This window comes from Gymnogyps californianus, chromosome 6 (assembly GCF_018139145.2).
Source record: "Gymnogyps californianus isolate 813 chromosome 6, ASM1813914v2, whole genome shotgun sequence".
Taxonomy (NCBI): Eukaryota; Metazoa; Chordata; class Aves; order Accipitriformes; family Cathartidae; genus Gymnogyps; species Gymnogyps californianus.
The window spans coordinates 19,148,308-19,160,591 of record NC_059476.1 but is presented as its reverse complement, the minus strand read 5'-3'; the positions used below and the strand labels follow the sequence as shown (position 1 = coordinate 19,160,591).

At 35.6% G+C, this 12,284-nt stretch overlaps 1 protein-coding gene across 1 annotated transcript in view; it reads right to left on the bottom strand.

The window, feature by feature from the left end:
* Positions 1–12,284, bottom strand: part of PLCE1 (phospholipase C epsilon 1) — a 137,564-nt gene that overhangs the window by 38,317 nt on the left and 86,963 nt on the right. Inside the window, exons 4-6 of the mRNA XM_050898846.1 lie at positions 4,989–5,134; positions 2,918–3,176; positions 1,997–2,205 (exon numbers count right to left, since the gene is read on the bottom strand). Of these exons, the coding sequence (XP_050754803.1) occupies positions 1,997–2,205; positions 2,918–3,176; positions 4,989–5,134 (614 nt within the window). The remainder of the gene's footprint in view (positions 1–1,996; positions 2,206–2,917; positions 3,177–4,988; positions 5,135–12,284) is intronic.

The following is a 12,284-nucleotide window of genomic DNA, read 5'->3' as shown; positions in this document are numbered from 1 at the left end:
AGAAACATGTTATACAGTGTATTTTTTTGCCTTTATGACCACAATACTACAATTATCAGGTAATACATAATCATATAATTTGGGTTTTATAATACTGTATGCAAATATGACTTAGGTCTCACAAGAAAGAGACCTAAGTTTCTTCCTTTGAACTCTTTAGTTGTTCATAGCATTAAAAATAAACCAAACATTGCAGCCTCCATACAACAGGGACAACAGAATATGGCCCTTCTGCCTCTGCAGCAATTTGCTCCTGTGCCTCACCCAGCTCTCTGAGTGCCCAGGGAAGAGATGGCAGGTTAATAAGGAATTTCCAAAGTCTATGAGGTACTTGAGCTAAATTAATACTTTCAGAAGTATTTTTCTACAAGTCATTATACTGTTAAAATCAGTACTTACTGCACCAGAACTACAGATACTAATAACCGAGCAGTTAGTAGCCTGAATCAGGAAACATAACTTTAATTACCTATCTGCAGTTTTGTTCATTTAAAATTTAAACTTTCATTTCAGTGTCTTATTAGCTTTTTTTTTTTTTTGCATTTAATTCCTACTGTAATTAGAGAGTGGAACTTACTAGATTATATTTAAATATAAAGCATAAATAACTAATTTACCAAGAACTGATTTCACAAACACATAACAAAGAGACCTTCATTTTCTCCATGCAGTTCTTTTATATTTAAATTCTACTTTGTTCATCCAAGTGAAATGTTGATTTCCCTAGCTTATTCTCCATTTGAACTATGAGTTGCAAGCTCATTTTAAAGCATATTAATTAACAAAAATAATTCCTGGAAGAAAGTATTTGAACTGAAGTAAGTAAAGAGACAACATAAATGGACAGAGAAGTGGGTCTGTCTTTCTTGGCTTAATCTACTGCTCCACTTTCCAGAAGCAACTAAAGCCAGATGTGAATAATTCTATTAGAAACCATTCTTTCAGGAAATAATTATTATTTATTTGAAATGAAATTTAAAATTGCATGTTAATGAAATAAATGCATTTAAAACAGGAAGATGGTAGTTCCTTCTCAGGCAGTCACTTATTAGATTTTATGTGTAAGTAGCTGAAATATGTTGGATACTTCTGAACATATGGATATTTCTGATACACATTACTAATAAAATAACTCAAGCAGTGACCTAAGCATGCTCTTTTATGCAAGCCCTCATGTAATTTTACAGCGCCTCACCTCTGAATAGTACAATTCTGTTACTTAATTTGAAGTTACTCTAACACGGTTACTTAGTTTAAGCCGACCCACCTATGTCTAGATGAGCTGCAACTTCACTGCAAAGCAACATTCTAGAAGATCAAGTGATGTCTTAAACTTTGCATTTACCGTATTCTTGCTGGTGAATAGTACAGAATATACCAGGTCTTCGAAGTGAAAATCTGAGATTACTGAACACTGGGCTTTTTCACATGGGGCACAATTAAGTAAACTTCTATACAAAATAGCAGGACTACAGCAACCTGAAAATTCAAAACTTGTACTCACTTACAAATGTTTTCTGGACATAATTTAAAAGCCTCAAACAAACATGTCCTTAAAAGAAGAGGTCGTTTGAAGGATAATAAATAACCTTTATTTTGAAGGGGGCAGAACACTGCCCAAGCATGCAGAATATAATGTTCTGAGCTCTGATAACAGATACGTCCTGGTGCTATTCCTGTCACCACAGATCAAAATTGTAATCGTAACTGTGGATTTTTAAAGCTCTATGTGTAAGACGAAAAGGATTTACCCTTATCATGAGAGGAAGTAATTACATCATGAGAGAAAATATAACTATACAGAGAGTTTCCAAGAATTTGAGTATCAGATACTTAGCATAACTGCAGGGGAGAAGAGTTCTGAATTGGAAGAGAATAAATGCAAGGGAAGATGTTAAAGTCACCCTTATTTCTAAAAACAAGCCTTGGTAAAAGGAAATTAAAGATTAAAAACATGAAATATACAGGTGACGATAGAAAATAAAATGAGACCTACTGGTACCGGGTTTTGTCCTTCAGAGAGTTTTTTCTTGAATCGCTCCCTTCACTAAAATTATCTTCACCCTCTTCAGATTCCAAACTGCGATTGCAGCTCCGAATAGTTTGAAAGATATTGTTTGCTGTTGATTCTTTTTCTGGATTATTTAAACCATCTTGGCCTACTCGTTGCAAGAAATTATCTTGTCCACTGTAATCTGAAACAAACTAGAGATATCTAAAAGATTAGTATAGTAATAAACAGAATATTGTGTCATCTGCTTCTCACTGGAGAAATTTTTACAACAATTAAGAATATTTAGCATATGTTTCCTATTAGCTTCTAATGGGATTTTGTACATACTTCCAATCCTAAAGGGACCAAATCACTGCATAAATCAAGTAACTTAAGTTACAATAACTCCTGAAAACTTTTTAAAAGCCTCAGTCTTAATCTCTTCACGTAACAGAGGTGTTTTTCTTTTAAAACCCAAATGATAAAACTCAAAGGAATTGCTTCTTTTCACAGAGGAGAAGCTTGATCCACTGAGCTTCTGAATTCCGTTTTTAAGGAACTGAAAACCTTCCAATTCCCAATGAGTTAAGTGGAAGGTCAGAGCATTTAACAGAAAATAGTTACATCTTTACGATTTACATACTTACTTTACCCAAAGTATAAACATGATCCTTTGGTACTAACGTTAATTTCTCAGTACTCCAACATTGAACTAGGTATAAACAACCAAATCTAAATTGCTACAGTAACTATGGGAATTAAAATTGAGGTCCATGTAACTGAACAGTCTGGTAACAGTGGTTTAGAGAACTTTAATTACATGATGCCTTCGTATAAAATAATAAATAATATAAAATAAAATAATATAAAATAAAGCACTGGATGGCTACGAACATAACCTCTTAGAATATCAATCTCATTTACCTCTAATGTTTCATGCTGGGAGTTATATCGTGGACAGAGTCTGATGAGGCTTGATGCTCCATCCAAAACTTCACAAAGCTCTTTTAAAAATACACCACAGAAAGGAACGACTTTACAGCCTGGAATATTGAGTGCCCGGTTGACCACTTTCCTGTATTCAGATGACGACTCATGTTGTGCCATAGCATCTTTCAGACTTCGCATGGTTTCAATATCAGACTGGTCCATAAATTGCCACATTTTTAAAACTTTTCTTGACCTATTGCAAAAAGAGATCACAACATTTATTAAAAAAATTGAAAACAATTTACATTCAAGTTCAACACCCACAGCATATATGTAATGGAGGAAATTATCATCATTCCTGAGAAATGAATGAATGAAATCGAGGTCATTATTTTTATGAAAATTCTGGTTAGTGGACCATTTTCCCCCCTTTGAATTATTAAAGAACAAAACTAAAAAGGAGAAACAAGCAGTCTGATCTACTGGAGTAACATTTGACATTTTAAGACAAGCCCAGCTGCATAAGACATACAAGCAGGCTTTCTAACATTTTCATTGTGTCATTGCCTTAAATTTATACGGGCCTGGGAATAAATAAGGAAAGATTAAGGAAATGGCATAAAGATAAACCAGACGGTTCATTACAAATTCCTTTAGTTGTATTATGAACAATCCGTAAAATTAGCAAAAGGGTTTTTTTAAATTAAATTTATTTAAAATAATTTACATTGATTTTTTTCCCCATTTCACTCACAAAATAAATTATTAATGTTCACAGAAATAAGTAAGTCAGGACCATGTTCCAGCTCTCGGGCACCAATGCAGTGCTGTAGATAAAAAGAATCTGATTTCAAACAGAAATAGCTCCTGATGCTCCTCGAGGACTGTGAGTACTGCTGGGAGTTCTCTCACCTTCTGAGCTGTATGTCTATGCAATGATATGACCTTTCTGCCCACCCCCGGCCCCAGACATACCAAAAGGTCTGTAGAAACACTAACAGTAGGACGTCCTTAACCCTACTTTCTGTCCCCGGCCTGGCAACACTGCTAATCAGCACTAGCCGCCTTCTCTTCTCTTTCCCCTGTGCTGTGCAGATGCATTAGAGATAAAATTAAGCCCTTAATTGGCTTTGCATTTTCCCTCATAACTTACATGGCTTGGAGCGTGTGGATGCATTCTGCTCAAAAAGACCCGTGCCTATGAGTGTTTCAAATGTGTTTTATATACCAAAAATGTAAACAAATAGCTCAATGAGAATCCTTTCTAAACCACAAAGAGCAACAATACAAACACTTTAAAGCTTTGTTATACAAATACAACATACAAGGAGGGTCAAAGCTAAGAGATGGGAAATCTGATTTGAACTCTTCCCTGTTCAGTCCAATTTGCTGCTCTCTGAACTGCCCGTGCAAAGGCACTGCTTTCCTGCTCACCCGGCCCTGTATGAACCTCCAATTGTGTAAGAAAGCTAGCAACAAACTGTCTTTAACCCCATATTCTTTTCTCCTGCAGACACTGCAGGTCTGGCTGTATAAGACCATGACAGCATAAGACCCCAACATCAGTCAGTATAAGTAAATTGGAGGGGTTAAAAAAAGAGGTTTAGCTGTTTGTTTGGTTTTGTTGGGGTTTTTTGTTGTTTTGGGTTGTTTTTTTTGGTTTTTTTACAATTTAAGACTGGCCATTTTAGAATGTTACCACCATTATGTTTCAATTGTGTTCTGGAAGTTACATTAGTTTTAGTTGATTAGATAAACTTCAACTGCTTCCCCATCTTCTTTTTACATTTTAAAAATTTCTGTTTAAAAAATAAAGTATGTTTTCTAATGTAACATACTTAGCATGTACCAGGAAAACCAATGGTGTCTCCAGAGCATTTTGAAAAAAACAGCTTTTAGCATGCTTCATTTTTCAAAAAGTGATTACTAGAAAGTCACAGGGTGAGATGATGTGATTTAGCCCCGGATTTCTGTTTAGTCCGTTGTTCTCCAGAGACATCTGCTTAACAGAAGCTGCAGTGTAATCTATCACTGAAAAGCCATTTAAAAAAAGAGTTGCCAGTACCTTAGCCCTGCCAGAAATTCCATTACAGCATTGTAGTTGCCCATATTCCAGCAGCATTTTGCCACATGTACTAAATATGAGAAGACTTCTCGTTTCTCCTCCATAGAACCTGCAGTCAGGATCAGCCAGGTAACCCATGAGCTCACCTTGTAAAATAAAATGGACAGTACAGTCAGCCAAAGCAATGTCACTTGGAGCATTCATGCACACTTGATGGATAACGTGGGGGTTTTTTGTTTCCTTCCGTCAGGAGGGTATCAGTCAAAATTCTACTTATACATTCATAGCCAAATCACATATGCATTGCAAACACACCTTACACACAGACGTACTCACATTACAACAGTTAAATCACTAACTACTCTAGAAATACTTATTTTATACAAAAAACTACTGTATCTTAATATAAGATATTCTGAATATGCATTCAGGCCATGGAAGAAAATGGACAGCTTAAGGTAACACTGATTTCTAAAGCTGCCAGAGAGAGATCTGCAGTATAAATTCTCATTAACATAGCTTACAAATCTCAGCCTCACACTGAATAACCCTCATTCTTATAACGTGAACAGTGGAAGCTGATAAATTGGAATTTTTATTTTCACTTAATTTCATAAAACTGGTAGTTGTATTTAATGTACAAATTTGCTAATTCCTATATGCACTGAACATTTAAAATAATTCACATTATCTATTTGCAAGATCACAACTGAAGTAAACACAAAAAACCCCACCTTCCTAAGTGTGACCATACTACCAACTTCTGTTAGGTGATTAATTAATGCCAGAATCAGAAATTAACTTAGTACATGATTCTGTTTGTATTTAAACAAATAAAAATCAAACCTTCATTTCATCAGTGTGCAGATTTTCTTTCCAGTTTATGTTCCCACAACATCCATAAAAAGTAGCTATATTTCACATGGAAACCTAATTTAAACCAACTGTTCCTTTTTACAATATGATTCCCTGGGGGCTTGATTTTTGTCATTGTGTAAACACTTAGGAAGCAATAAACTTGATTTGTTTACTGACACCGAGTTCCATTCTTTGGTCCTGAAGGATTCAAGTGTTTACAGACAATACCACTGTGAGGAGAGGCTTATAAAAATTAGAAAATGTTAGTTCACCCCTCAGGGGGCATAGACTTTTATTTTTAAAAAACAAGCATGCGAAATAAAATGTAAATGCATTAGTACTAACAGGAAAAAAAACCACTAAAAATATATAGGGCTTCCATTTATGCAAGTCTATACAGACACAGTGTTCTGAGCCTCTCACTCCTGAGGGAGAAGTCAAAGAATATGAAAAATCTAAGTTACTATTCAATCTTTCCGATGCCCAAATCAGTCAAGAACAATAAATAAGAAATGTGCAGATGAGAAGACAAGCCACAGCTCCAATATATGCAATGTATGTGTATACCAAAAAAAAAAAAAAAAAAAAAAAAATCACATTTTTAAGATGGAATTCTTGAAGAATTGAGGTTATAAAATCATTCTGTCTTTCATGCGGTGAGGAAATACTCAGGAGTGCATACCATGGGGATGGTGATGCTCTAATGGAATGTGAGCATCAGGGGACAACGGTCCCATTAAGAAACAGTGTTCCACCTGCTCTAGCCCTCATCAAACAACTTGGGTATGGAAGGCAAGAGCTGGAAGAAATCCGCTTCAAGTCTAGTGACAATCGAAAGAAAACAGGTTAAATCCTGTTTCAGTAACTACTGTACGTTTTTATAACTAACATGTAACAATAGAAAAGATTAGGAGCAGATAACAGGTACCAAGTTTTCAACAAAGGTAGAACAAGTACCAGAGTCCAATGCCGTACATGTAAACGTGCTCAAGAAGCTTTCCCAAACACAGCCTTAATGCACTGTTGCTGCAGAGGCCACAATACAAAAATAAATACATAATAACTACTAATGTTGGCTGCCCTATACAAGATATATCTACCTGCGGCACCAGCTCTGAATGAGAATTTGAATTTAGCTGAAATTTTATCTGAAGTGCTCAATTGGTTATTCCTAAAATGTAAAAACTGAATCAACAAAGAATTGCATACCTGAAGAGCATGAAGGTATGGAAAAATACAAAAAACCCAGAGCACTGCATGACATGGGGGTCAAACGAGGGCAAAACCAGAATAAAGGTAATAAAATAAATGCAATAAAAAAATCAGAAATTGTGAAACAAAACAGTTAAATCTGTGATTCAAGGTTGGCATAGATTTGTTTGTGTATGCTGGAATAAAATTACATATTGTTTTTGGATATTATTCCCATTTTCCAGAAATGGCTCTGTTAGGGAATGCAAATGCTAAACATGCAATCTCACAAAAAAAATTAGTATTTGTTTGGTATGAAATACCAAGTGTGGTAATGACAGTTTGATTAATATGTGTTTAAACATTTTAAAGAATAATATAATTTTAAACAGATCTGTTTTAATCTAAGGTAGTAAAGATGTAATGGTCAGGAGAAAACAGTATCAAAATTGAAAAAGAATGTCTAAAAAGGCAATTGAATTCAGACTCCCCACTAAGAAGCAACCTTGAAACTAGGACAGTCACTTGTTGAAATTTTATTTAATAGAGAGTTTAGGACCGCTATAAACAGTTATGATAAACTCTTACAAACACTCTGTAAAAGCAAACAAAAAATGATAAAGGTCAGCATGAACAAGCCTTTGCAGTCTCGAGATGGCATATGTATATGTAAGAGCAAAATAAGGGTGCAAAAGGCAGTAGTCTCCCATGAAGTTTATGCTCACTCCTCTTGCAGGACAAGAATAGACTTACAGGAAGAGTAGAGAACATTTTAAAGAATCTTTCACTAAACAAGAAGGAAAAATAAAGTGTCTGAAGCTCTAAATTTTAAAACAGAATGGGCAAAGGCAGCTATAATGGATTGGGCAGAATCAGGGGACAGAACTGAGCATCTGAAGATACAACCCACTCCTGAAAAATAATGAACATGCCTGCTTTAGAAACTTTAGTGTTTTCATTTTTCCTGGAGATCAGGAAAAGTGTGACGAGCAGGCTGGGATACTTCAGTCAGATGCAGATAATGGAAAATTTCATTCATATCATTTTATGTGTTGATGAACTTCGGAATGAAACAGAATTGTTCCTCTACATACACTACAGACTGTTTTGACTTATGGTTCTTTTATGTCAGATCTAGTAGTAGCCAGGAGTATAAGTTGACCTTTCTGGTGGTTCTGAATAGCATCAGGTCTCTATAAAATTATTCTATTAATTATTCAGAGATTGTTGGTTGATTAATCTGAATACATCATACAGCCCCCAGAAAGGGGGATTATGGGCTTCTCAAAAAGCGTAATAGCCTGCTACCCCAAAACTGATTTCTTGGAAAGTTCCATCAGTCTGAGATTAGAACAGAGATGATTAAAATGCAACAGTACTGTCAGAAAGGAGGGAGCAGAGGAAAGGAGCTGTGAGCAAAGGTCGTCTCCTTTCATTCAGTGAGGTTTTTGCCGAGTGCTGTGCCTAACACCTGCAACAGCTTTTCTACTCCTAGCTTTTTCAGTGAAGACAGCTGGAAAGGGAAGAGAATTCAGTCAGATAACAGAGCTGAGGGGGCGTTTCCCCAAAATTAAATGTGGTCCTGCAGCTCAGCTAGGAAACAAACACAGAATTAATAAGCAGAACTATCAGTTATCCACTTAAAATGCCATGGGGGATTTTTCTTATAGAAGTTTTGAAGGTGGGAGATCTGGTTGAATCAATAGGCTTTAAAGGGGCAGCAAATCGAAGCTGAACCTCAGCTGACTGAGGTCACTTCCCAGCTCTGAACTCCCTCAAGATTTTATTCTACCAGGCAGATTGAACTGATGGATCTAAGAACTTTATCATGAAGAACAATATTCTAAAGCTCTTCAATAAATGCATACTGGAATAGCTTGGGTATGCCAGTAATTTGTGATGATTACTCATAATGGCCACAGTTAAAATGAACGACATACAAACAACATTGAAATGCAGGTAAGTTGAAAGGACTGCGATCCTCAGGAAAAATCATGTGTGACAGCTTAGAGGAAACTTAAGTCTATTAATTAAAACATATACTCATTAAACAATACTCAGTAAACATACTCTTGAATTTTGTGATTTATTGATAAATATGCGAGTAGTCCAGAGTATATCTTCAAAGATATGCCTCCACAGGAATCACCGACATTCTCAAATGACTGTATAGCTGCCACTGGATCCCCAAAATACCTGATAAGGCATATACTACATTTTTGCTGCCTGGGATGCATAAGTTTCCTCTGCACAGATGGTATTCAAGAAATAATAACCTTTTCAAGATCTTCATTCAAATGAAAGTTCAGAAGCGGGATTCCTCAGATGCTGTCCGTGTACACCTGAGCTAGATGCACCTCACACAAAAGAAAAGCAGAGAACAACTCTATGTATGTGCTCATTTCTTGGTGGCTATGGAATTCACCTGGAAGCTGAATTCAAAACCCTGTTTTTTCCACTTTGGCAAGCAAGTAGCACAGACAGTATTTTGGAGTGGCACAGTTTCTCTGTCACTAAAACCAGGTGTGATCTCTACCTCCAAAAGGGGTTTTCTAGCAGGGGGAAGAGAGGAAATGGAAGCTCCATCCTGGCAGGCTCTGACTTCTGGACAGTTCTGCCAGTTGGATACAGAACGGCACCTCCTCTTCCAACAGTTGATTCTTGGTTGGTTTGCAGAGCTACCTCCCCAGCTGCATCACACCTGAGGAGCACCTAATCCAAGGATGAAGTACCACCAGGTAGCCAGCTGCCTAGTTATCACGCTGCCACTACAGCAGCATGAGGGCTTCGCAGCTCAGGCAATGCCTGAACTAGCTAGGTCTGGGACCACAGACAGCACGCTCTAGCCAAAAGAGTGCGCAGTAGTAGCACTGCCAAGAAGATCCAAATACATTGCAAGTATTCCTCAGAATGAGCAGTAATGCTTTTTGGACCAATTTTGTGTGTTAGATGTCACTTAAACATCAGATCACAATCTACTTATTGACATATTAATCATTATTTCCTTAGTTTACTTTTTTCACACTTGAATTACATAGTTCTGTTTATGTAACTCATTTTAAACTCCCTTCAGAACAGAAATCATCACAGCAAACCTATAATTAGATTTCCGCTGCACTGCTGATGAGTCTGAAAAGTATGAGAAAATGTATCCTGGCTTCATTACTATAATCCACATGATTGCAAGACACAAGAAAAGTCATAAATTAAAACACAACCCACTTAAACAAGTTGATAATAACATCAGTCTTTTCATTCAGATGGATAAAAATGAGCGTCCTTCAGGATTACTGCATACTAATATTAAGTAGTAAACAAGCAAAATCAAATCAAATAGATACTTAGTTAAGGTTTAAATATTTTCTGGTGCCCTAATACAGAGCAGCACTGACTACATTGTGCCAAATTAATTTTAGATATATTGTAAAGTAGCCTTATTTGGAAATTTCCAGAGGTATAGGAGCCTCCTTCAAATCTGAGTCTGAGCACACAGGATCTGCATCAGATGTCTGGGCAATGCAGGCTGTAGCTGAGCAATGATCTCAACCACAGTAGTACAAAAAGATCTGTACAATTTTAGGTGTTTTGAAATTATATTTTTATATTACCTCTTACTATTTTAACTGCACTAAAATCTATTCTTTTCAATAAACTTTTTTTAAGGTTTTTAGGCTTATCTTACTTTGATCAAAGTTTTCAAATAAATTCAAGTTAGATATTGCTAATGCATTTGGGAAAGGCATATTATAACTCAGCATTAATCTTCAAACACACTGTGAATATTTTAAAGTCAGTGACTGAGCCTCATTCAATGTTTCAACTTACTTAACTTGGAATTTTTCACAACTGTAGCAATGATAGACCTTTATTTAGGATAGACAAACCTTCCTTTTTCAGGACATCACACTCCCAGAAGGCTCCAGAGATTTCTGTTCTGATTTGCAGATTTCCCTTTTCATTTGTATTTTTTTTAAAACGAGAATTAGACAGAAAAGTTCCTATAACTCAACTGTCAGAACTAATAGTAGAAATATATTTTTTTAAACTTACAGCATTTTATTAACAAATATTAAACAAACTCACCCTAAACTTTTAAACATGGGGAATCTATATCAATCATTCAAAAAATAATAAAAGCCTATGTTTTTGATCACCTACTAACTGAACTACCACTGATTTAAAGTCATGTCTATTTGCAGGCAAAAATCTCCCAATTTGTCAGGAGCAGGATATAGCTTATTACTGATGCTCAGCTGCTTTTATTTATAAAGTATGAAGGATGTAAAAGGGACACCCATGATGGAACTTGATCCTCAAGGTATGGCACACGACCTTAAAGTCCTTAGAATTGTAAACTACACAACTGTTTACCATTTACTCTACGGGAATCCTGCTCCATGTAGTACACAGCATGGAACAGCGCTTAATGCATGTTGAATTATTAACAGTATCCTTAAATTTGCCATGGATTTACTTTACTCCTTTTCTTCTTTTAGTCTTCTAATACTCAATACAGTAATTCATATGTATATATAAAATTATTTACTATCCTTTATTAGCTGCTAGAGAATGTATTCTGCTATTATTTTTTTAAATGGGAATTAATTTATTGTTTATCTTTTATCAGAATGTAAATGCAGAGTTGGTATTGAGGGAGGAAACTATTAAGAATCTCCACTTGCGAAGCCCAGTGTTTGTCATTTGTACTGCTTTACACTCATTTCCCCAGCTCTTAAGTTTATTAGGCTTTTACAGCAATTCCCAAGCTACATACTTCAGTGGATGATGCTACATGGAAGAAATGATGTCTTCTATTTTTATATTACATTTTTTAGGAACTTCATAATACTTGAGAGATGCAGCTTTCAGAGGTGAAATTAGCAAATAGAGCTGTCTACCTGAAGTTTAACACTTACCATCGCTAGCAAATAAAATCTTTTGGCTTATCACGAAGTAAGATTACAGTACATACCTTCTCTAATACCTAACATTTAAAAATTAGCCATGGATATCTTTCTATAATAAATTGTAGCTGATTTAACTGCTGCCTACACTGGAGCAAGAAAGCAAGCAATTTTAATACTGATGAAATAAAGTGTGTGTATGAGAAGTCTCTCAATACAAAACAAGAAGTTGATTTTTCAGGTATCCAAAGGATAAGTATGACAATCTATAACCCATTTAACCAAGCCATTCTGGTTTTAATGATTTTGTTTGATAAAATCAAGACATTTAAGTAAAAGCTGA